General features: G+C 40.9%; 1 protein-coding gene across 2 annotated transcripts in view; it reads right to left on the bottom strand.

Annotated features, from left to right (window-relative positions):
• Window positions 1-26,293, bottom strand: part of LOC136958550 (A-type potassium channel modulatory protein DPP6-like) — a 48,545-nt gene that overhangs the window by 10,386 nt on the left and 11,866 nt on the right. Inside the window, exons 1-8 of one of the 2 annotated variants that reach the window (XM_067252535.1) lie at window positions 20,176-20,307; window positions 10,533-10,647; window positions 9,093-9,191; window positions 5,826-5,920; window positions 5,430-5,504; window positions 5,267-5,319; window positions 4,684-4,765; window positions 723-843 (exon numbers count right to left, since the gene is read on the bottom strand). In XM_067252535.1, the coding sequence (XP_067108636.1) occupies window positions 723-843; window positions 4,684-4,765; window positions 5,267-5,319; window positions 5,430-5,504; window positions 5,826-5,920; window positions 9,093-9,191; window positions 10,533-10,647; window positions 20,176-20,232 (697 nt within the window). In that variant the 5' untranslated portion in view covers window positions 20,233-20,307. Of the gene's footprint in view, window positions 1-722; window positions 844-4,683; window positions 4,766-5,266; window positions 5,320-5,429; window positions 5,505-5,825; window positions 5,921-9,092; window positions 9,192-10,532; window positions 10,648-20,175; window positions 20,308-26,293 lie in introns of those variants that run through there. The other variant, XM_067252536.1, reaches the window with a different exon arrangement.

The following is a 26,293-nucleotide window of genomic DNA, read 5'->3' as shown; positions in this document are numbered from 1 at the left end:
AGGTGGTTGACTGTCAGACTTCATCCAGAATATCTCACTACCTTGACACTACACACCCCGCAGCCAGTTATGTAAGTATGACATCAAAGGATTTTCAATTATACAACCTCTAATAACATTCAAGCTAATCCAAGAAAGCACCCTTTCTTCTTCCTGGTACACAGACAAACTCTACAAACTTTCTCAGAAACACAGTGCCGTACACAATAATCATTTCAGCAGTTTGTTAGTTTGTTGTTCTTTTTCCTACACAAGAAATATCAGCAAATGATAAGAATGATGGCAAACAGTATAAGATAGCAGTGATGTGGGGACAAATGAATGAACACAATGACAAGCATAGAGAACTGAGGGATGTGTGAGCACTGACATGTGTACAGATGAATACTTTTGGAATTTAATAATTTTACAGAATGCTACCAATACTTGGGACCTCTGATAACAGGGTTATAAGCACAACAGGGGTAATCTCTTGTCCATCCTTTGAAGTTTAGACAGGACATTAAGTTTTATGCTTTCTCTCTACTGTTTTGAAGACATCGCATTCCAACTGTACGTATGTTTGAATTTAACCTTCTCCCTAGTAGTACAATAATCTGGAAGCTTTTATATTTAGAATAAATGCTTCATAGACATGTTCTACAGGAAATGCATTTAGATGCATCCTGTTGGGATTAGTAGTATAATGGGTTATCTGGGAGCAGTGTCTGCAGTCCTCCTACCCTCGTAGAGCCAGTCAGCCAGGCCGTTGAAGATGAGCCCCTCCTTCCCCGTGGACACCAAGCGGATGGTGCGACTCTCCACTGTAGCTCGGTAGTAAATGTTGTTCTCAAAGATGAAACTCTGTGTGGAGACACAATGGGTCACAGTGATTACAGCTTCTGATGGATAAAGACAAATTGTCAGTGTGGGTTTCCAGTGTTAGCTTTTCTTCTTTTGGGGTTTAAAGGTGCAAACAGAACATGTAATTGGACAATGACCTTTTTGTACCCTACCCAGGTAATTATAACAATGTTACATTCACTCAGTCCAAAAACTTCACCAGTTTCCAGACACATATCAACTCACACATACAGAGCCTTATATGCCTCAGATTCTCTTAATCAATGCAGGCCTGAAAGCGCGTGCTCTTGTTTCATTAGAGGTCATATTTCTGTTTCTGTCCAGAGGCGCAGGCAAATATAGCCATCTCTGATACTAATGAAGCTACTCCAGCTGGCTGAAAACCTAGCCTGCAGGCACACACACACACACACACACACACACACACACACACACACACACACACACACACACACTGCAGGCTCAATTGTCAAACAGACACACACAGGCTAATTCGCCCAGACATTACACACACAAATAGAGAGACAGCAACATAGGAAGGCAGTGCTGTCTCAACACTGGGTATAGGTTAGTGTCACTGGGTATAAGTCATAATATTAGACTGGTGATGTAAGCCGGCTGTGCCATAATGGCATCACCAGCGAGGATGAAGATGCACCGCTGGGTGACTGGCACGTGGGCAGCGTGGGTATCTGAAGCCAGTACCCAGCCTCCTCTTTTCAGCTGAAACTGAAGCATCAAACTGGTCACAGTGAGACCAGTGCGAAGAGATATGTTCCTAGTAACACCAGGCAGATTTGAGCTTTAAGACATTGATGTAGATTGAGAAATCTGTTTATAAGTATAGATGCTTACTGTATTCGTCATTATTCCTTCCCATATTTATTCAGTCCCAGCTTACTTCCAGTGGCAAGCTAAAGTGTCTTTCACTACTCCACCATGCTTTCGTCTTCAAGACAGAAGCTGGATAATGCCTGTCCACTTCCCACTATCTGGCAATCATTACTTTACTAAATGATTGAGATTTTATTTTCAGTTTCAATTGATTTATTATCAGTTTATATATCCCATTTTGGTGTGTTGTGTAAGAGCAGAACACCCCTTAATAAAGACAGGGTATGTTACAGAGGCAGGTGAATGTCAGCATTGGGGGGGGGGGGGGGGGGGGGGTTATGTGAGTGAAAAAGGTGATGGAGAACAAAGGGAAAAAAGAGATGAAGTGATGGTAACAAAGGCACCAGCGGAGTATGTGACAGGTGTGTTGATTGGTGCTTGTGTGTTGTAACTGACGTGTGTGCATGCTTCTTCCTTCGTTTTCTACCACCTACGGCTATGACTCTACTTCAGTTCCATCCATTTTCCATCCTTCTTTTGGAACCTTATACATTTACATTACATTTTACATTTATTCATTTAGCAGACGCTTTTATCCAAAGCGACTTCCAAGAGAGAGCTTTACAAAGTGCATAGGTCACTGATAATAACAACAAGATAGCCCCAAAAACATTGCGGGTAACCAAAACATGAAGCACATATTGTGAACAATCAAAATAAGTGCCAAAGTGAAGAACCACAAGAGCATGTAGTTAAACAAGTTACAATCAAACAACATGAATCGCTATAAGTGCAAGTGTACCTGTAGAAAAGCAAGCAACAGTAAAGAATATTTCACAGCGAGTACAACAATTTAAATCAGTTACCACTAACCAACAAGAGCAGCAAGACTCTTTTTTCTTTTAAGTCACAATTTTTCTTTTAAGTCAGCTGTCTAAGGGATAATGCCCTTCGAGTTGTACAATATCACCTGATAATGGACGATGCGGAGGCGTGGTTGCTTCCACGGAGTCCATTATCAAGTGATATTGTACACCTCGAAGGGCATTATCCTGCTTATACCATGGTCACTTGCCAACGACAAACATGAATTTATGTTTTCAGCCGTTTTGCAATAGAAATCTAAAGTTTTTTAACGTTAGCCAACTCTGATATTTCTAGTCCGCTCAGCTCATAGAGCCAACACCGGCTTTCCTTTGGCTGAGCTATTAGCCCGAAAACTAACGTTATGCTAACAAGATTCAAAGGCAATAACATTGTGTACGGTTGACAAACAGTAAATATAATTTTACAGTATGTTTGACAAGAAGATTAGCTAGCTAACCAGCCATGTCACTGTCCCAAAATGAATATCAAGATTTTCACGAACAAAGAAACTATGGGCCATATAGAGATACTAGTTCTAGCCTGTGGAGCAAGTTGAATAGCAAATTGATGTGAGGTGACCGCATAAAAGTTTACATATACTCCAAACAGTAATTATATATTACTGTTTATATGTCATTATATATTATTATATATCACCGGATAATGGACACCCCTGCAGCCAATCAGAATCGAGTATTCACCCAGAAAATGGTATAATGCCACTGCTTTGGTTAGGCTACTTTAGGTTGTTGAAGCAGACATCAGTGTGGCAAACAAACAAACAACAGCTGTTTGCCTGTATTATGAGATATGCACTATTTTCTCAACCACATTCCAGTTCAACTGAAATGCCTTCCTATCCCCTCAAACAACCAACTGAAATCCTCTCATACACCATACTGAAATGCTTTCATGCTAAATTATTTCTTTCAATAGCGACTATGAACGCTTTTCAAAGGTTTTCACAAAACTACATCAGATCATTTTAATTGTGCATTTCAGCACACTTTACAGAGAGTACGGTATGTGTGAAAGCTTTTCAACAGTTTATGTGAAAGGTTTTCATAGTACTAGGAGAGCATTTGAACTGTGTATATAAGCACACTTTACTAGTTTGTGTGAAAGCTTTTGATAGTTTTCATGAAAACTTTTCAGTTGTGTATGTCAGTGTATACTTTTTCTTTTGTTTGTGTGAGAGTTTCAGTTTTGTATGTAAAAGTATTCATTAGTATGTTATGTGTGGTTTTCAGTATAATATGAGTTTGGTTTCATATGCGTTTTGAGAGGAAAAGTACATGTATATGCATGGTAATTCTGAATAATATCCCTGATGTCCCCTCATATACAGCTCTCTATCTCACTTTCTCTCTCTCAAATACACACACAAACACATTGACCTAGCCTTGCTGATTGCTCTGTCAGTAATTGTCTCCCTCACCTCCACACACCAGACACCCAATGCTTCAGCACACACAAAAACACATGCAAATACAAGAGAACACACACGCACACACAACAAAAACACTAAACTTGTTTAGATAAAAATTCTGAAGCGAGGGTTCATATTTTACTTGTAATGTTTTTGTTTCCATCCATAAGTTTGTCTGTCATTGAAAAAAAATGACAGTGAGTGCAATTATGATGACCAGTTTTGTGGTGAAAGGTGATAACTCATTACTGGGTGTATGTTTTGTAAGTAAATATACCAAGGCAAATGCAAAATGAAGAGGTAGAGCGAAACTTCTGGCGTGCTGTTGTGACGCAACAGAAGATATTTTCCTTTGCTACTTTATTTTAGGCCAGTCTTAACTAGAATATTATTGGATTGCTAGAAAACAGAATGTTTATACAATAAATGCATAGTTAATGCAGTCAGACACACAAAGTGCATAAATCCCATAGCAGCCCCACATTTTAGGGTTTTGCTACGATGCTAGATTCTGTTTATCACAGTGCCACACTGAACCCGCCGTGGCCTAAATGATGTCCATCATGTCACCAAACTTGAGAAGGCGGAGAAACGTTTGGCAACAAAGGCACTTTCAGTGTCTCTACAGTTCACATGACAAGGGCCCAACATATATCTTACACGTAAGCAGCAATATCCTGTGCTTTTACAGTTTGTGTGTGTTTCCTTACCAGTTGTTGACCCTTGGGTCCCCACCCGGCGTACTGCAGGAAGGCATCTCTCACCTCCGGAGGATTCAGACTCCATGTCTCCCTGAGAGGAGGCCACACAAACAAAACAAAGTCATTCCTTCAAGGTACTGGATGTGTATGTGTGTGTGTCTATGTGTGTGTGTGTGTGTGTGTGTATGCATGCTCAGCAAACCGATAAACCCTGCTGCTGGCTTACTGTGCTGCTTACTCAAGTCATAATCAATCATCCATGGCCAGACCTAGTTAGCTAGCCCAGAACAGCTAGTGTTCTGTGCTTTTTATAACTATGGAAAAGTAAGGAAAAGAGTAGACAGAGATGGATTAAGGTGTAAAAAAACAGGCCAGAGAGGGTGTACTAAACTGTGAGCACGACAATAAGGGCTTGCATTGATGCTACAGCCACCAGGTGGCGGCACAAGAAGACAGGCTGCATGACTAAACTCTCTCATCAGAGAATAAGCGAAGGGAGCAGTAAGACTAAAAGAGAGGCAGAGAGAGAAGTAAACACAGAGAAATAGATGGGCAGAGAGAGAGAGAATGAAGAGCACAAGAGATATCTTACGGGGTAACCAGGCTGCAGATTATGTAGGAGGCCTTATAGGAGTGCTGGTAGACCTACGGAGACAAAAACACATTCAGTTGTCACCTTAAAGCTGAGGGGAACCTTCATATCTGGAACAGAAAGACTCAGTCTTACTGCTCCTCCTGACACAAGCACCACTCACTGGGGTCACTCTGTAGGCCAGCAGAACATGCTGTAAGTCTGGAGAAACCTGGTATTTGGTGGCTTGGTACGTTTCCTAGACAGAAGCACAAGAAACAAAAGTTACTTTAATTAAGGATTTTTAAGTGATTTGCTGGTTGCCTAGAAACTAAGGTCACTTTGAAGTACACAGAATTGTTTAAGTAGGTAATGTTGGACATACACAAATGATCAGGTCACATCACTGCTAGTTGCATTTGAAATAACCAGTTTCACATGACCGTACCGTACAGTCACATCTACTTATCTATAAACATATATGTTAATAATAAATAAATCAGTGGCTTCTTTGTCACAGTTGATATGAGCTATTCCATAGTGGCACTGGAGAGATCTTCCAGAATGAGATGGTACTCACAAACATCCTGTTATGTACTAATATAACCTTCTCCATGGTCTCCACGTTGACTTTGACCACGTCTCCTTCACGTGTGCGGTACAGAAGTTCATTAGCTGGTGTGGAAAAAGTGAAAAATAAAATGAGTTTGAGTAGAGATGTGTAGGTCTGAAATACATGTATCCTTGTGTATTTCTGTGTTGTTTTATGTTCTTCCATGTTGCACCGTGGCCCTGGAGGAACATTGGTTTTTATGTGTACTGTAACATTCATGATTGGAAATTACAAATATAACACACTTGACTGAGAAATCACCCACATGTAGCGTGTCAGTGTATTTCAAACTGTAATGTTAAACAGGGTACTTATCCAGGGGTGGTTCTGGGGAGAGGGGGAGGGGGGCTGCAGTGCCCCTGTGACAACAAGCTTGGCCCCCTTTGTGGCCCCCCTAAATGTAGAGTCTGAATAATTATAAACATGGTATTTTGCCTGCTAATGCCTACAATGCAGTGAAGAAAACAACATGACAACAATAATGTTTAATATATCTGGCCCCTCTAACAGCACAACTGGTCCCAATAGAAATGGTCTAGAACCTCCCCTGTACTTACCATAATGACATAATAGCACAACCTTTGAGCTGTGGTATAAAGTGTCAGTTCTGACCATACTGCAGGCAGTCAGTGAGTGTAGAGTGTATGCATATTCTTGTGCTCCTGTATAACATAGACACAGCCTCCTCCATCTGGATCACTGACTTCATCCACATTCACACTGTCTCCTGGTACTGCACAGAATAGGGTCTCTCTGCCTCCTTCATCTTAATATTTCTGTAACTCTCTCTGTTGCTCGAACTCCCTTCCTTTCAATCATTTTTTGTGTGTGTGGGAATCTCAGTGCACATTTCTGTTTTTATTTCATGCCTGACAAAAGAGAATCTCTGATGACTCTTAACGTAAGATAGATGCAGTCTATTCATCTGCACTGTCATGGTCATCCCCGACAAGATTTGGTGAGGGCTGTTTGAAAATGACATTTCGAAGCCTGCAGACTCCATTCATGATTCCAGTGGGTCACTACATTTACATTTATCCATTTAGCAGACGCTTTTATCCAAAGCAACTTCCAAGAGAGAGCTTTACAAAAGTGCATAGGTCACTGATCTTAACAACGAGAAACCCCAAACATTGCGGGTAGCCAAAACATAATGCTTACATTGTGAAAAAATCAAATAAGTGCCAAAGGGAAGAATAATAAGAGCATGTAGTTAAAGAAGTTACAATTAAACAACATGAACCTCAAAAAGTGCAAGAGTGTACCTGTAGAAAAGCAATCAACAGGAAAATATTTCACAGCGAGTACAAGGATTTTAAATCAGTTACAACGAACCAACAAGAGCAGCAAAGTTTAGTTTAGCTACCACTAATGTGGTAACAACTAGAGAGAGCAGTTCCAGTGGACCTACCAGACATGTTGACCAGAAGGAAGTTCTTCATGACTCTTTGTGACTCAGGGAATCAAGGTGCCAAAGCAATGATCAAAGACCAACGCAGATCATTTATGCATCGTGCAGAATCAAGCCACACAAAACATTGATTAGGAAGTACAAGGGTGCATAATCAGCTCCTTTATCAGTGATCATTAGCACAAAAAGAGTGTGTGTGTTTCAACATCTACTTTGTGGCACTTTTTGCGGAATCTACGCCAAAGGTTTGTGCCTGTGATGCAGCTGTTCACTAATATCTCTGTTACTTCATTCAATTCAGTGACACACAGACACACACAGATGCCCGGAGTCCTAGTAGGATGATAGTGCAGCCGCTGTGTTTGTGATGGCCCATGATGCAGCTAATGATTCACAGCCACCTATCTACATCAGATCGGGCCCAAGCAGAGAAAACTGCTGATTTTCTCACGATTTCAAAGCCTAATTTATCATACTTGTCTGTGTCTTTTTTCATTCGAATTTGGATGGGTAGTTAACAACACATTCTTCTGTGGTGTGATGAACTTAAAACTAATTTTCAGTTCTGCTTTACAGCATCTTTATTTGGAGTTAAGCATGGGTAATCTGCATGTTCTTTCGAATTTATATTAACCATCAATCTAGGTTATTCAAATTTACTGAAATATTTTACAGTTGCTTGAAGTTGTAAGAATTTGACAATAAAAGAGTTAACATATATTTCATAATTAACACCAGAGGGCGCTGAGTAGCCTGATTTCTCTTTCAGGAGTGTTGTAGCACTGCCACTTGTTACACTGTCAAGGTTAAGAGGCCAAACCTATGCAGTTACACATAAAGTTCATTTAGAGACGATTAACTACACATTCCACATACGTGACAGCGACAGCACATAATAAATACTCTGTGCCACAAAGGCAAATATGTCTCACTGGAAAATTGGATTAGCTGGGTCACTGTGTCTGCACACTTTCCCATTTGTTTTGTGGGCTGTGGCTGTTGTAGGGGGAACAGCCATGACGCTGTAATATTTTAATCTCACAAAGATTACATTCATTCATTCAGTCATTTAGCAGACGCTCTTATCCAGAGCGACTTACAGTAAGTACAGGGACATTCTTCCCGAGGCAAGTAGGGTAAAGTGCCTTGCCCAAGGACACAACGTCATTTGGCACAGCCGGGAATCGAACTGGCAACCTTCAGATTACTAGCCCGCTTCCCTAACCGCTCAGCCACCTGACTCCCATGACTCCCAACTTCAGAAAAAGAACATCAGAAATGGATCTTGTAAGGGGAGCCATTCTGGTAATTCCCACAGTCATATCAAATTAGTTGCCATCCGTTGAAGAATAAGATGTTGGTAATGAGCGTGTCTTGACGGAAGACAGGCTGAAGGATCCTGGAGAATGTGAGCAATGCCATTGGGTACGGATTGGCTTTCCGTTTCTCTGTGAATAGGCTATTCAACTTAGTTGTAATGCAATACATAGCATATTGTTTCTGTGATGTTTGTGTCGTTTTGCATGGCTGTGAAGTACATACAATACTATAGCAAACCAAGGGGGCTGGATTATTGAGTGCTACTGCATGAGTATGACCGTGTTTTTCTGAGTTCAATCTTGGGTCCTCTGACTGACCACCACACATGACCAACTTCTATTGACACTGCTTCTCCTCCACCAGAAAGTTAGCAATTGTATGCTACGGGTGGCTGGGCACTATATTTTATCTTTGTGAGTTTTTAACCAATCAGTTCCTAGAGTTGGGAAAACACTGCCATAGTTTGTCCTGGTGTGTAACCTTGGGGCCAAGTGTATACTCACCACTTAACCATTTAGCATCTGGGTTGTGGATATGGAAATCTTCTCCAAAGACGTCCTCAACAGTAACTTTTTTCTTCAGGGCCAGGCTGTCATCTTCACCTTCTCATGGAAAAAAACATCCACATAAGAACAGAGGAAGAAAACGATTAAATATATATCATGTTAAAATTATTTGACACATGAATTGAGTGAACTCATGAGCAAAATATTCTATAATATAGTCTTTGTTTAAAAGGATTTGAAAACTGTCACACGTTTGAGGGAAGGGGACTTCCATTTCTTGGAAACCTTTCGTAAAAAATACTTTTTATAGAAGCTGTCAGTCTCAGTCTGACTAGTATGGTGTGTTTCTATCCCAGGAGACGAGACTTTCAAGACCTATTTCCACCGTCACCGTCACAATAATTTACAGGAGGTTACAGAAAAGACAGATGCTGGGCCCAATACTGATCTCTATTGATCTGCTACACATCGATTCACAGTCAATCCTATTTTTTTTGCCTCAGCAATACAATGAAATCCTCTACAGCTGAAAGCTTAACTGAAGTAGAAGCATAGTTTTGTTTGTGTCTCTGTGTGTGTGCTTTGGATGCTAAATAGAAAGAAGAACATTCAATTTAAACATTTATAATGTTTTTATATATATTATATATGTATTAAATGTCTTCATATTTCTTTCTTCAAGAATGCTTAAAGAAATGCTCTCTTTTAATGTAGGGGGGAATGGAGCTTGAGGACAAAGAACGTTGTCATTCTACACACAAGGCAAACGTCACCCCTGATGCCGTGCCAATTTGACAAATTATTGGAGCCATTACTTCTTAATAATCTCCATTAAACAGGACTGAACAGCACTACAAATTAAGGCCCATCACCTGGCAAGAGGGTGACCTCGTCTTCCTGAAAAAAAACGATATGCAATCTCTATATTCAACACATTACCATTACCCTGCTGGAGGGCCAATTGGGATCCTTCTCAATCTAAAACTTAATCTGTACTGAATGGTATTGGGTGTGACTTGCCTGAACAACAACTGTAGCATTCCTGTTTCTCCACCATTTGCTCACACAGCATTTGTTCACACAGCAGTGTAAGCAAGTAAGTAAAGTAGCTTTCACAGAGCCAGGTCACAAAGTACTTCACGAAAGTAAAATAAGACCATAAAAACATCAAAAGAAAATATACAACAAAAACATAAACAAAAACAGACCTTTAAAAACACAAAATTGCACTAGACAGAACCAGGTGAGATAAGGGTCAATTTGAATAAATTAGTTACCAGTTGCTTTTTGAAAGTGTCAACCGACACTGCAGAACGTATCTCTACAGGAGCGTTCCGCAGTGCCGGAACCACCACTTCTAAAGTACAATCACTTTTAGTTTTTAGTCTAGCTGAAAGTACAATGTGTGTGTGTACGTGTGTGCATGTATTTACGCACGGGGAGTGAGCAGGATCACAGAGGTGACGATCAGAGAGCAGATGATCAGGATGACCAGCAGGGCGATGGCGATCCCTTTCCAGTTCCTCTGAGGAAGAGCACTGCCCACCAGGTCCTGTCACACACACACACAGGGCAGCAGAAGGAGAGAAACTGTAGTTGAGCACTGCACATAATATGATCCCTCTATGTTATTGAGCAAATAATGGACATCCGGCCATTTCTTATGAATCTACATTTATTTATTTATTTATTTAGACTCAATGCCCTGGAGCCTGCAGTTCAGCCTCATAACTACAGAGCTACTTGGTACCACATGCACAGACCACAGATCCACAGCAAGAGAAAAATAAAGACAGAGAGAGAGAGAAAGAGAGCGATGGTTATGTCGGAGTAACACAGATGGAGAATGGAGGCCTATCAGTACTTTCCTTCTACACACTGAATGCTGAGGACACACTAAAACAAAATCTGCCTGCTAGACTGAGCTGTGCCATGGTTCCGTACCAGTCAAACCCCAAAAACAGCAATATGGTGGAGGAAGACACTGTACAGTCAGTGTGGAAGTTAATTTGTTGGTTTTGGACAATCTCATTTTGACATTAAAATAGCAATTCAGAGAACTGATCACAAAAATCTCCATGAGACACAGGCTGGGATAGCCTGCTGGATGCAGAACTGAGGTTTACCTCTATTATTTATGTGTTTAAAATCCAATCCAATCTGTATGGACTCCCTTGGGAAATGGTATCTATTCAACACCATCATCCCCACCCTGCTTCAGGACAAGCTCTCCCAGCTGAACGTGCCCGACTCCACCTGCAGGTGGATCACAGACTTCCTGTCTGACAGGAAGCAATGCGTTAAGCTGGGAACACAAGTCTCTGACTCCCGGTCCATCAGCACCGGATCTCCTCAGTGCTGCGTCTTTTCCCCTCTGCTCTTCTCCCTGTACCCCAACAGCTGCACCTCCAGTCATCCATCTGTCAAACTTCTGAAGTTTGTGGACGACACCACCCTCATTGGGCTCATCTCTGACGGGGACGATTCTGATTACAGGTGGGAAGCTGACAACCTGGTGTAGCCAGAAACAACTTAGAGCTCAATGCTCTTAAGACAGTGGAGATGGTTGTGGACTTCAGGAAGAATATAGCCCCACCCACCCCCATCACCCTGTGCGACTCCCCAGTCAACACTGTGGAGTCCTTCCGCTTCCTGGGCACCATCCTCTCCCAGGACCTCAAGTGGGAACTGAACATCAGCTCCCTCACCAAAAAAGCACAACAGAGGATGTACTTCCTACGGCAGCTGAAGAAATTTAACCTGACAATGATGGTGCACTTCTACACAGCCATCATTGAGTCCATCCTCACCTCTTCCATCACCATCTGGTACGCTGCTGCCACTGCCAAGGACAAGAGCAGACTGCAGCGTATCATCCTCAGTTCTGAGAAAGTGTTTGGCTGCAATCTGCCTACCCTCGAGGACCTGGACACCTCGAGGAGCCTGAGGCGAGCGAGGAAGATTGTGGCCGACCCCTCCCACCCTGGCCACTCCCTGTTCCAGCTACTCCACTCCGGCAGAAGGCTGCGGTCCATCAGGACCAAAACCTCACGCCATAAGAACAGTTTCTTCCCATCTGTTACTGGCCTCTTCAACAAGGCCAAGGACTCCCACTGACATTCATTCATTTATTTAACTATTATAAGTCCATCTAATGGCAATTACACTATGCATAAGCCACCTTATCTCAGTATCTGATTGCACTATGTTGACCGCTCATGCTGCTCATTCTTATTTTTATACATATTTTATTTTAGATTTAAATCGTTTTATTCTTAGATTGTTTAGTTCTAAGAAATAGTTAAACTTTTGTACTTTTACTTAATTTAAGATTCGTATATGTTTAGTGTTTTGCACCTCCCTGCCACAGTAAATTCTGTGTTTGTATAACATACATGGCGAATAAACTGAATTCTGATTCTGATGAATGATTCATTAGCTCCAGTAAGACTGCCACTAGCTGCAGCATGCCCGTGTTGCCTCATTACACCTTGGTCCTGGTCTCCTTCCTCATGATCTCAGAGCCCCGCCACCACCCCCGGAAGACACACAGACACCTTCCCTGGTAACATGGCAATCAGCACACAGCTTTGGATCAATAAGGTGTCCCATCCCCCTTGCACTTCCCTGGCAGACTCTAGCCATGGTCACTCATGCATTTGTGTGTGCGTGTGCGTGTGTGTGTGTGTTTGCCCCTCTACGCTTGTCAATATTGATGCCATATAGAGAATGAACATAACTTATTATTTTGTGGAGCTTTTGTCCGCCGTTCATTAAGGAAATCAGAGATCTAGAAAACGACCTAATTAAGTTTGATTTAAACCTGACCCAGGAGCTCCTGACTTGAAAAGGATCAGCAGAATGAAGCCAGACGTGTTGATGCCAGTTTAATGAACCAGAGTGAATAACTCTCTAGCTTTCTCAAGTTCCATCTACATGTTCTGTTGCTCTACGGTGTAGCACAATTTAAGGTCAGGTCCATAAACCTTAAACAATCTAAACGCTGGAAGGATTTGGGCAAATTCGGGACATGAAATTACATTTAAGATAGAAAGATATGCACACAACAGTGATTTCACTCCCTCACTTGGCATTTCCGTAAACAGACTCCCAATTATTGAATCAGGAAGATCAGGTAGCTTTTAAGGAGGAGATATGGATTCCGTAATCAAATATCAACGCTCTGATTCTGTTGCTCGGCAAACTCTTGTTGCAGCATTAATTAATAAGATGATGACTAATAAAAAATGGATCAGTATGATCCGATCAAAGCATACGAAGGCTATCATTGTATTCTCTGATGGAGTACTTTGCACAATGTTAACAATTAATTTACCCGGGTAAAGGACACATCTGTAATATCTGTCTCTCAGGATTTCTGTGGAAACGCCTGTATGGTTTCATCAACAATATAGTTGTCTTACACCTGCGAGCAGTGGTTGTTATCTGACCCGCCCACTTGATTGCCATCTCTCCGCTCCATCCATCATCACCTCCAACAATGAACCCAGCCCCAAGGCAGCAATGTCCACACCACAATCTCTTTGTCCAGAATCAGTTCCAAACATGACATGTGTTTAATACATGTTGCCAATACAAAACAGCAAATGGTTGTCTTTTGATGCTCCCAAAGAGCACACAAAGATCTCATCAACGGAAAAGCACTTACCAATATGTGTTCTGTGATACATAATACATAAAACAACATAAATAGTTGATTACTTAACAAAACTGGAATTAACTTCATGTTTGATAGACACTTGGCAGACAAAAACAGAACCCCCTAACTTCTTCAGACAATCCTTTTGTTGGTTGTTGTTGAAACATAGTTTGCTTGTAAGAGCGAATTGAGAGACTGAAATATCTAGTAAAAGTACAAGAGGAACTGAAGGACCACCGAGAGCTTCTTCGGGGGACTGACGAGGGAATACTTCCTGCATTAAGCTGTCTTCTCAAGTTAGCTTGCACAAGGACGGAAGCCTGCAACTGCGATAACAATACAAGCTTTATCAATAAATAACACACAAAACCATATTCCTCCATTATCAACAGAAGACACAATAACAAGACAAAGACTGCACATCTTTCTCTCGCTTGCACAAAAAGGTTGAAAGGCACAAGAGGGAAAACATTCTTTCCAATTGTTTTGTTTTTATTTTCATTTGCCTTTTCCTGTTCTATTTTCAGGTAGGCAATAAGAAACTGCCACCCTCGCAGGGCGTGACCCCCTGTGCTTCCTGCTGCTCATTCTACCCATCTCTGCATCCCCCTGTTCACTACTGGAAAGTGTGAAATGGATCTTTCCTGATCTCTGAGCACCTGGTTGTCAGGGGAACCAGGAGGGTCGTGGCAGAAAGAGAGAGAGAATGAGAAAGTGAGAAGCATGAGTAGGCCTGTCACAGCTATGTAGACGAGCATCAGGTAGAGCAGACTATCATGATGGCCTTCAATATGGAGACAATAGAGACACGGCACCCTCAATTACAGGAGTCTAAAGCCCAGCTGAGTGACCCAGGCCTGGACGCCGGGCACTTGTCATGTGATCCATGGCTCCATCAAAACACAGACAGCATGCAAACATCAATTAATCATAGGCGTTAATGAGTGGGATAAATAATGTGTGCCAGCCTGGTGTTGGGTTCAGAGATGGCAGGCCATCTGTCTGTCTTTGCCAACAATTTAGAACACTCATGTTCACCACGGAAACTTTGAGCCTATGTCCATCAACTTGGCCCTGAGTCTGAATAGCACCAATTAGTCCATTGTCGGCAGACAATTAGCACAGAACGGTCTTTAAAACAGACTGACTAGTGACAGATGGGTACAGATCTAAAGCTTGCTAGTGCTGCTAGTCTAAATAAAATAGATATTCTATATCAGAGCTAGAGGATCCTTTACTATCAAGCCTACAGGTAGCCAGCACTGCATGTCACAGACACAGTACTATACAATCAAGACTCATTTCCTGATCTCTTAAGGCCTGTTATAATTAATATATTATAATAATTTATATACCAACAATTTCAATACATTACAGTTCTGTGGTAGGAATCATGAGTTAATTCCATACTGTCTGATTGGCAGCTCAGCAGTGTTGTCTGACATTCTTAGACAGGAACATTGATATCACGTTTTTGTCCTACAGGAGTGGAACACAGTGGGATTAGATCAAGAGCTGATGTCCCACATTCTAGTTAATGATTTAGACCCATTTAAAAGCCTCTCTCTAATTTATCTTGCAAAAACATTATTTCTTTATCAGTATCTATTTTCTTTCAGTCTGCACCTTAAGAATGTTCTGTTCTGCTGTGGTGATCAAGTGTTAGAGCCCTCCCTCGGAATTATCCCAATAAACTTTATTTTAATAAATACTCAGCTGATAGCATTATTGGATATTCTACATCAAATGGAAAACTAGGACATAGAGTTACAAAGGGACAAAAACATGCTGGATCACTTTTCAATCCATACATTATCATTGAAAATAATACAATTCCAGACCACATTCTTTTACCAGATATGGAGTCAACAGTCTTCACTTCAGTATGTCTATGCAGGGTATGTGTGTCTGTCTCTGTTCCTCCTATGTTACATTCTATGTTACTGTCAGTAAAATGATATTTGACCTTGAGAACTAAAGTACAACTCTTCTTCACTGGGTACCAAGTAGATGGACAACAGGAAGTCTCTGAGCTTGTGTTACAGGAATGGAGAAGCTCTGCTGAAACAGAATGCATCTTTGTCTGCTGCTGCGCCACGAAGGACCACACACACGCCTGTACATACACACACACAGAGGCACACACACACAACTTTAAGGACCTTCATTCATTATGCTTTAGCCATCTCAGGGAAAATGGAACAATAAGCCTTTCAAGATATAGACTGAAAATCAAGCTATTTACTTTTTTCAATTCCCATTTTCCTTCTCAACTTAACATTCATCTCAATGCCCGAGAGATATGTTTAGCAAAATGAGTGTGATGGTACCTTCAGTATGGGGTGACAAGGCAATAAGCATCTAGGTCTTGTGGGCATAATTTAAAGTTTATTGATTTCCTGGATGGCCTTTACTGAAGCTAATTGTTTAGTTTGAGCCCTGCATAAACAGATGGGGAGATATCTCACAACATCTCTGTGGAATATCTCATAAATCAAAATGCTTCATGAATATGAGTGTGAAACAATGACTAACCCACAAGAAAGTTGGTTAGAATGAATTGCAGAGTTTGTTCAATGGAATGTGTTCAACTGCCAATTACGTAATGTCTTAATGAACACCTTTAGGGCAATTCAAAGAGTCCAACTGTAATAATGTGTGACTTATGTTCACTACACTTCTATTATAGGACATATTTATCCTGGTTGACAAAAAGAAGCTAGCAGTGAATGAGTTTGCAGAACAATTAATTTGCTACAGCAAGAACTATAGGCATCTGAATAAGAAATCCTACAATTCCAATAGGTTAGGCTTCACCTCGTTTTTGAGATGAGGTAGTCACTCTGACCGTTCTCACAATGAGCTAACATTACTGCAGACCATTATTGCTAGACCCAAACTGTTCCTTTAGAAGCAAATTTTAGCAATCCTGAAAAAAAAAAGAAGAAATTATGGATCAAGTTATTAAGTCAAACTGGTGCTTTTAAACTTACAGCGTAATTCGTAGTGGTACACACCTGTTATTCATATTAATGAGGTGTGGTCCTGATTTATGTTGATGTTCTTCCCAGATTCCTCACTATTCACTTTGTACAAGCAATTAATGAGAAATGTGCACAGCCACAAGTGTAAAGACGGCATTCTTTATACTTCTATACAAATCTAATCCCCATTCTGTGTTGGTGCATTTTAAGAATATGGTGCAACACTGCATTGCAGTGAACAGGTGAGATTGTTGTGACATTGACTGTGTCTTTGTCTTTCCTTAGCTTTAATTGGCATGAGCCAAAGTTTGAGGTCCAAACATAACACTCACCCACCACATGTTCATATGCTAACAGATTAAAATAACAGTCTAACATGCTGACCACATAAACTTGGAAAAAAAAACATTTGAAGGAGAAATCTATTTAGACAAGAATTTAGCCAACGTCGCCATAGAAACAAGAGTTGAGGTCTGGCATATAGACCAGTGAGGCCCATTGTGAGGATGAGTTCTTAAGAACAATAAATATGCATCCAGTTGTTTGAATCCAGCAAGCTGAAATAAGTTGTTGGGCTTGTACTTGCTTCAGTGGAATAAGTAGGAGGTGGATGACACTGTATGTGTGAAGGTGTGACGAGAGCTGTATTAGAGCTGAAAGCTCAGTGTGTTTGTGGGCAAGCCTGTGTCTTTCTGTTTGTGTGCATTGATTGATTCTTTTATTTTAGTGTCATGCACAAAAGTGCCAAACCCTCATGGGTTTACAAGACACCCAAAGAGTACAGTTGCAGTGGTCAACCATGTCATTACATTTTGTCCTATTACAAAATTATAAGTTATTTTACAGCTCAGTCTTATGTATTTTCTGCCTGTTTTACCAAGATTGGCAAATAAACTTCAGGAACGTAACTAAAAGTTACGTTACTGAAGCATAAACCATAACTTTACAATCATCCATCTAAAATAAATTAACATAAATGGCAGACATTTTATTGAAAAGTACATCCCAGAGGTTTCCAACATGGACAAAAACCAAAAAAATTTACAGCGGGTGCAAAATGCTGCTGCTAGACTATTGACCAGATCAAGAAAGTTGGATCACATAACATCTACTCTTATCTCTCTACACTGGCTCCCTATCCAAGCCAGAGCTGACTTCAAAGTTCTACTACTAACATACAAATCTCTGCATGGATTGGCACCACTGTACCTCTCCGGTCTCCTTGCACCCTATTGCCCCGCAAGGACACTTAGATCTCAAGATGCCGGCTATCTGGTGGTTCCCAAAGTTAAGAAAAAGACAGCTGGAGGTAGGGCGTTCTCATATAGAGCACCTCTTCTCTGGAACAAATTACCCGTCTCAATTAAGGAGTCTGATACTGTTTCGACATTTAAAATTAGGTTAAAAACGTTATTGTTTAGTCAATTCTACGACTGTTAAAGGCAAGTATGTTACTAGTTGGAGGCAATGGGGGACGGGTTGCTTCCATCCTTATTCTATAAGTATAACTTATTTTAGAGTTCTCTTCCCCTGGAACAGATTTCATGTTCCAAATGGGGGGGGCTGTCGCTGTCTTGGTGTGTGGGGTTGCATCAAATTCCCCTTTTTTGCTCTGTTAAATTGCTGCACCAGTCCACACTTGACCGGTGGGGATCTCATTCTATTATGACTGTAACTGTTATCTGCTCCTGGCATCCTCTAATCCCTGCTCTCCTCTCTCTGTCCCCCCCCACACACATCCCTTGTGGTGTGGGGGGTTTGAGTTGTCAGCACCTGCCTGGTCGTCGGTCAGCCAACGCTGGACCTGGTCGCGAGTCTCCCGGTCCTGTCCTACATCTATAAAGTTGAACAATGGATTTTGGTGTTTTAAAAACCCACCAACACTGTATGACTATGTTTAGCCTGTGTTCTGCTCCTCTCTCTTACCAACCGTCTCTGGAGGAGGGGATCCCTCTCTGAATTGCTCCTCCCAAGGTTTCTTCCATTTTTCTCCTGTTGAGTTTTTTGGGAGTTTTTCCTTGTCTTCCTTGAGGGTTTAGGTTGGTTGAGGGGCAGTTCTATGGGCATATGTGAAGCCCTCTGTGACATGCTTGCGTGTAAAAAGGGCTATACAAATAAATTTGATTTGATTTGACAAGGCAGTTTAACAAAAAATAAACCTCCTTCTTATTTTCTAAACCTGTGTAATTTCTCAATACCTAGCTCTCTCTAAAAACAAAGCCTATGGAATGGCAAGGAACTTGCCAGTCTCTAGGATATTCCTCAGCAAAACTGTGCACATAGGGATCTTAGGGACCACACCATATCAACAGACCATTTTCTCTATACATGAGAAATATTTTGCTCCTAATCTACTGAATATAATAAGTAACCTGTTTAGGAAGATGAATAACAAATCGTTCAAATCAAGATTTCAACTCATTAACCAAGCGATGACAATGCAAAATGCCCAAATACGTATATGTTTACTGATGAAGATGTCTTTGACTAGACATCTTCACAAGTCTTTATCAAAGCCTAAACTTTTGACATTAATGTCTGATGTTTGGAGGTTCCCATCCCATATCTCCACAAATTGGTAAAACTGAAGTAAATGTATGTAATCCCAACAAAGACTGACAGCTCTACGATGCACAGAGTTATATGTACAACGGAAACCGCAACATCAGAAGCATAGTCAGACACAGTACGTATACACATTAATTAAGGAGATGTGTATAAGTATGGAATCCCAGATTACCTAATGGCTTGGTACAGTTTAAAAATTGAATGTGCCAATGTAGGAATACTGTCATTGTCAAAACATGACTGAGCATGTGTGTGTGCCTGCCCTCATACATGTCCTGGTGACCTCACTACAAGAAGAATTAGCCATGGCTGTTTTAAAGTTTGATGAAATAGAGAACCCAGTTTAGCTGTGGACACATTTCAGACTGAACAAGTATTTAAGCGTAGATGTGCCAATACCACTATTCAATGACTACTACAATCTTTGTGACTACTAAGTCAAGGTGAATATACAACCAGTACATACTGGCCATTAGGCCATCGAAACAGCATTCTCTATTGAAGAAGCTACTTCAAACCTTCTGTCATTGTTAATAAAATTAAAATAAAGGCAAAGTAACATCCCTGATATGCTTGTGTAGGCTATAGCTACCTTACACAGATCAGAAAGCAATAACTGTAATTGTGATGATAATTGCCTCTAATAGGCAGTACATTTACTAAATCTCTGAACATAATATATTGTGTATAGTTCTCGTTAACATGATACCGTTCAGTAATATATGTGTGCGAAAACGCCACGAGTTGGTTTAACTATCAATCGGTTACACTATTCCATTGCGCGTTGCAAAACCTTCTGAAAAACAGATTTTGATCTATCCTCGCAGATTTTCCACCGTTAATAACTGTAATAACCAAAGCTGCCTACCTGGTCCTGTTGGTGAGCAGCTTTCGCTGGTGGATTTTGTTCCTTAGCAGAAGTCATGATAACTAACCTACAGCCGTTAGACAACTGTCATCCGCACTCAGATGGGAGTTCCACAGAGTGAACCACGCTTTCAGCTTGAACGCATTGAGAGAGAGAAAGAGAGAGAGAGACAGAAAGAGAGAGTTAACTTCCACTAATCGAAGAAATGTCACGGTCACTGGTGCTAAGGACAACGGGAAGACTTTGTCCCAGCTAACCTGTCTATGTGCCACGGGTGCTGACAGCTCTTTTAGACAATCCCCTCACCACTGCAATTGAGCAGCATCTGGAAGTCAGGCTGTCTTTATTATTACATTAAATATAATGTACTAATAAATCTAAAGAATGGCTGGCCATATAGCTTATCCTACAATCCATGTTGCCTGTCAAGAGCGACGGAGATAAACTGTAGGCTAATTCTGTAGGCTTTTTGTTTCTATAAATGCCTTATTGACAAATAACCATCCATTTTGAAAACCATTTTAGAGTCAGGTCTCTCACTAATTGTAACGTGTAGCCTACATCCGCGTTTAGAATGCATTGCATAGAAGGCTACAACTATCTCTGCATGTGGGCGAAACCCTTCGAACAGACTTCGAACCTCTAAATTATTGATTGTTACCTTATTGTTCATTAATGCTCACCCTACTCAGCACGTCTTCTCTTTAAACTTTCTTGTAAGTGCGCAATGTGCTCGTCTATAGGTCTATCAGCGTCTAGTGTCCTGTCTAACTTAAGAAGGTCAAACCATTTGTCCTCTACATTTTTTTTGCTTGTCCGCTTTTATTGTACTTGCAAGGTCATGGCCAGTGTGTTGTTTCTCTCCGAAGTAGCACCGGAGAGATTCGTACTTCAGTCTATTTATAAATTCCGACTTCTCGTCTCACCTTCCCACTGCACAATGCGCTCAAAAGAGACTGGAATGTGTAGACGTGTCATTATTTATTCAGCTCACTGAATGGCGATATGTGTCAATATTACCGCCATCACAGGCACGAACCAAACACGAACATATGCGAACATATCAAATGAAAAACCGTTGTTTTAAATATTCATCTGCGAATCAGTCAAACCTCATTTGAAACAATTGTACAGGTTAATACCATTAATTACACAGGTAATATGTTTCAGCGTTAAAGAAGATTAAAGTAACTTTTTTGCGGTTCAAACTGTTTAAAGAATGTGGTCAGTTTGTAAAATAATACTGTCAGACACATCTTCAGGTTGACGTAACGTTTCCTTTCCTTGCCAGTGGTATGGATAACTGAAACAATTCCACTTAGGCCTATGCATTCATTCCATCTCTTTTAGCAGTCTTATTGCCAACATTCTTAACCCCTGGAACACACCAGTGCAGGCATACTAGTGCCGCAATAAATACAGACATAGAATGCACAGTCAAATTACATCAGAGAGAGATTTACATGAATGTGAACCCTGATTGGACATTGTTTAGTATCACTATCTCACAAGTAAAAACTAAGATATTTAGAAGTAATTCACTTTGAAAACACCTTCACCGGGACCCATGAATTATGTCCATTGAGCATGATTGACTTCCATGTTTCCATAAAAGGTTGATGTTTTAATATGTAGTACGAGTGTGTAGTGTATGTAGACTATGTCAACTGTATGTCAATTAAACAGCTATAAAGCATTTTGTTTCAGCACGCAAAGAGACAGATGTGAAAAGCTCCATTTGATTCCTGTGTGTTTCTCTGTGATGCCACTGCCTGCTGGCCCCTTAAGAGGCACCACTCCTGTCCTCCTACGTGGAGCATAAATAGTTTCACATCTCATCAAATCACAGTGTTTATACCCTGGCTGACTTCCATCTCTTTCACCTTTCGTTACATCTCTGTACACACGCCACCTGCGTCTCATTTAGGCCAGCTTGTCAGTCTATTTCCATTGTACAGGAGCCCCTCGCTTGGGGAGTCCTCTCCACTAGTTGGGCAACAATCTCCACAGAGCTGCCCTACTGAACTAACATACCATACGTTCTGAAGAGGAGGGTTTACAAAAGCTTGGTCTACTGTATGTTGAAGCATGCATATGTATTGAGTTCCTGCCTCTGACACAGAGAGAAGAGTGTTGAGGAAAGGGATTGGGGGTGAGTTGGGGTGACGATGTAATAGTGAGGTGTGCAAGGGTGTGCTCTTAAGAAGACAACAATAAGTCTGCTGAACCTATTCAGTTAGAATGTTTTTCTAAAAGATGTATTCATAATTATTACAATTAAATAGTTGTTGTCATGTAATGATATGTAAATAAATCAACATATATGTCTTTTGAAAATAGTAGTTCTCAAATACATCAAGTAATATTCAAGACATGTAGAAAGGTTTTTAATAAACCTAGTAACTGTTCTGAATGGAAAATGTTGTCATGGAAACTGTGAACTCAGTTGTTTGAGTTATTTGCAAACAGGTCTGAGGAGTACAAATTCACTTAAAAACCCAAAGAGGTATTAAGCAGCAAAGTCAGCAGCAGCAAATAAGAAAATATAATTTACTAGCCTTCCAAACAGACACTGATGAACCTTACAAATCTCCTGCTTTATTTCACCTTAATTGGACTATAGAAGCCACAATGATGGATGCGGGGCCTGATCATGACATTAGTTGTCTGGCAGAATATTTCCTCCAAACACAGCAGGTACAGAAAATACAAGAAATTAAATTCACTTGGAGTGGCCAGGGAGAGATCCTAAACAAATGGGCGCTTTGGGCCAAAGTACTCTTATATTTTTGTACCAAACAAATAGTTGGTGGCCAAGACGCGAAGCGGCGACGCCACCTTAAGGGTTTCTACGTATTATTATTATTATGATTCCTCCGTAAGGAGGAAACCTATTGTTATTGTTAGTTTTATTATTATTATTATTATAACTATTATTATTATTCTAGTTCCATGGGAGTCAATGGCAGCCCCTACAACCCTTCGATAACTTTTTGTGAAATTGGCACACTCATTAAGGACAGTTCCTTCTATACCTACACCAAGTTTCATGTATCCCATTAGACCACTCTAGCGCCACCAATGGGTCAAAGTTGGACTTGTGTTTACACACGCAACTTTTGAACCGTATGACCGATTTTCAAAAATGAGGTACCATTGGATTCCCTGGATCAAGACGAGTTCAACGCAATTTCTGGTTATATAGATTTTCCGCCATTTCCGGTTGTATCAAAAACCTTTAAAAGCCTACTCCTCCTACAATTGTTGTCATATCTTCTTCAAAATTACCAGAGATGATCTTCAGACCAAGCCTCACAAAAGTTATCCCATGGCGTTTTGATTTTCTAAACCGTTTGTCGGGCACAGCCAATCAAAATCAGCAAAAAAGCAACCAAACATGAAGTTGGGTCAAATCTCAGCAAATCTTTGAGATATCAACACGTAACTTGGTATGTCACAAGGAAGACACTACAACATGTTCCCATGTGCAAAGGCTATTTCATATCTCCAAAAATGGTTGATATAAAGCAAATCGACTTTATCGCTAACGCTAAAATAATGCTTTACACATCCGCCGGTCAAAAACTGATACTTTGATTCAATCACAAGTTCATATGAAGACTCTTGAGAATGTTTAGTACACAAATCTGAGGAAAAGTTGACTGTAACATGAAAAGTCGATTTGTGGTGAATATTTGAAACATGCATGCTTGGCTAATTGCTAATGAAATTTCCAATGAAATGTCTCCCCTGCTCTTCAGCGCGCGCGTGCTCCACATTCTCACACACTCAGCCTTTCGCTTGACAATCTGACGAATCTGGGAAACCCGGCCATTATTATTACACATCTGTCATGGGAGTCTATGGCAGCGCCAACCACATGGTCAGAAGTTGTGAAATTTGGCACACTCTTTGGGACCAGTCCCCTCATCAATTTCACCAAGTTTCATGTCTCCATTTCAAACCCTCTAGCGCCACCAATGGGTCAAAGTTGAAGGTGTGTTTACACACGTTACTTTTGAACCATATGCCGCATTTTCCAAAATGAGGTATCATTGGATTCCCTGGATGAAGACAAGTTCAACGCACTCTATGACGTCACACCCAGTCATATAGATTCTCCGCCATTTTGAATGTTAAAGAGAAACGTTTTTTCGCTACTCCTCCTACAATTCTTGTCGAATCTTCTTCAAAATTGCCACAGATGATCTTCAGACCAAGCCTCACAAAATTTATCCCCTGGAGCTTTGATTTTCGCAACCGTTTGTTAGTTACAGCCAATCAAATTCAGCAACTGATCCGGAAAAAGGGAAGTGAGGTCATATCTTAGTGAATCTTTGATGCATTGACTCCAAACTTGGTGTATGGATTCATGACCCTGTTATTAAGAGGTCCGAAAAAGGTAGGGTCATTTGAACTCTAGGGGGCGCTACAATAGGCAAAACTGTGTTTTGACCAATAACTGTTGATTTGTTTGTCGTATTTAAGTGATTCCTATGTCTCGTGATATCTTAGGAGATCCCGTGTCTGACGCATGTTAACGCATGATACCAGACGAATTGATGAGGCCGCCATTTTGAATGGCAATGTATCCAATATTCACCAGATTTGGCACAGATTATCATCAGACCACAATCACCTTGACATGTCAAAATAGGACTGAATTACAGCTGTTGGGGCAACAATTTGGGCCAAATCTGACCACGCGTGCCACAGGAGAAATGGCTTACTTTTTGTATACAGTAACTGTACACAGTAATTCCCAGTGCTGAAAATGGCTCACTGGGATAAGACAGGCTCCTTTGAAGTGCAAGGTCCTAGGTTCGAATCCAGCCAAAGTCTCAAGCATGTCATGATACTGGTTTATCTGTTTAGTGATGCCAGGTATGCGACAGTAGCTGTCGAGCATTATAATCATAATGGTCACGATAATGTTTCATTCTCAGGGGATTTATACTCAGAGTCAGATTTATTGTGCTTTGTCGATACAGTGATGCTACATCTAGCCAGTGCATCGGATTTCTTCCTGGTTCGCCGTTGCTCCTATTTTCATGGACTTGTAATCAAATCATTTTCAGACCACAATCACCTTGACATGTCAAAATAGGACTGAATTACAGCTTTTTATACTTGGGTCAAATCTAACAACGCTTCCCACAGGAGAAACTGCTTCCTTTTTTTATACAGTAACTGAACACAGCATTTCCCTGCAGTGAGAATAGCTCCCTGGGAAAAGACGGGTTCCTCTGAAGTGCAGGGTCATAGGTTTGAACCCAGCCACAGTCATCAAGCATGTCATGATACTGGTTTATATGTTTAGTAAAGCCAGGTATGCCACAGTAGCTGTCTAACAGTATAATGGTAATGATCATGTTTCATTCTCAGGGGATCTATACTCAAGAAGAGTCAGATTTATTGTGCTTTGTAGATATGTGTCCTCTAACCTCTAGGGGGGCGATCCCGTGTCTGACACATGTTAACTTGTGATACCAGCCGAATTGATGCCGCCATTTCGAATGAATTAATACAACGTTTTTGTTCACTCCTCCTACAAAATGTATCAAATATTCACAACATTTGGGACAGATTATCTTCAGACCACAATCACCTTGACATGTCAAAATAGGACTTGGGCCAACTCGGACAACCGCTTGCCACAGGAAAAACTGCTTATATTTTTACCCAGTAACTGAACTGTGATTTGCAGCACTGAGAATCGCTCACTAGGATAAGTTGGTGTCCTGGCAACGTCAACGTCAGAGGTTTGAATCCAGCCAAAGCCGACGAGCTTGTCATGTCTCTGATTCTCTGTTTAGCAAGACTGTAAGCCACTGCAAAGGAAGCCAGGTACACCGCAGTCGCTAGTTACCTGTAGTCAAGCTACAAGCTATAGTCAATGCAATCCTCACACAAACTATCAAAATGATTTTAGATTTTCGAAACCGTTTGTCCGGTACAGCCAATCGAAATCGGCAGCAGAGCCACCAATCAGAAAGTTGTGTCGTATCTCAGCAAATCTTTGATGGATTCACGCCAAACTTGCTGCATGTACTTGGAACACTCTTCTGAGGATGTCGAAAGTTTCTTCTGGGTCATCTGACCTGCTTGGCCACCCCAT

Source organism: Osmerus mordax, chromosome 16 (genome assembly GCF_038355195.1).
Source record: "Osmerus mordax isolate fOsmMor3 chromosome 16, fOsmMor3.pri, whole genome shotgun sequence".
NCBI classification, from domain to species: Eukaryota; Metazoa; Chordata; class Actinopteri; order Osmeriformes; family Osmeridae; genus Osmerus; species Osmerus mordax.
This window is presented reverse-complemented; position numbering and strand designations above follow the sequence as displayed.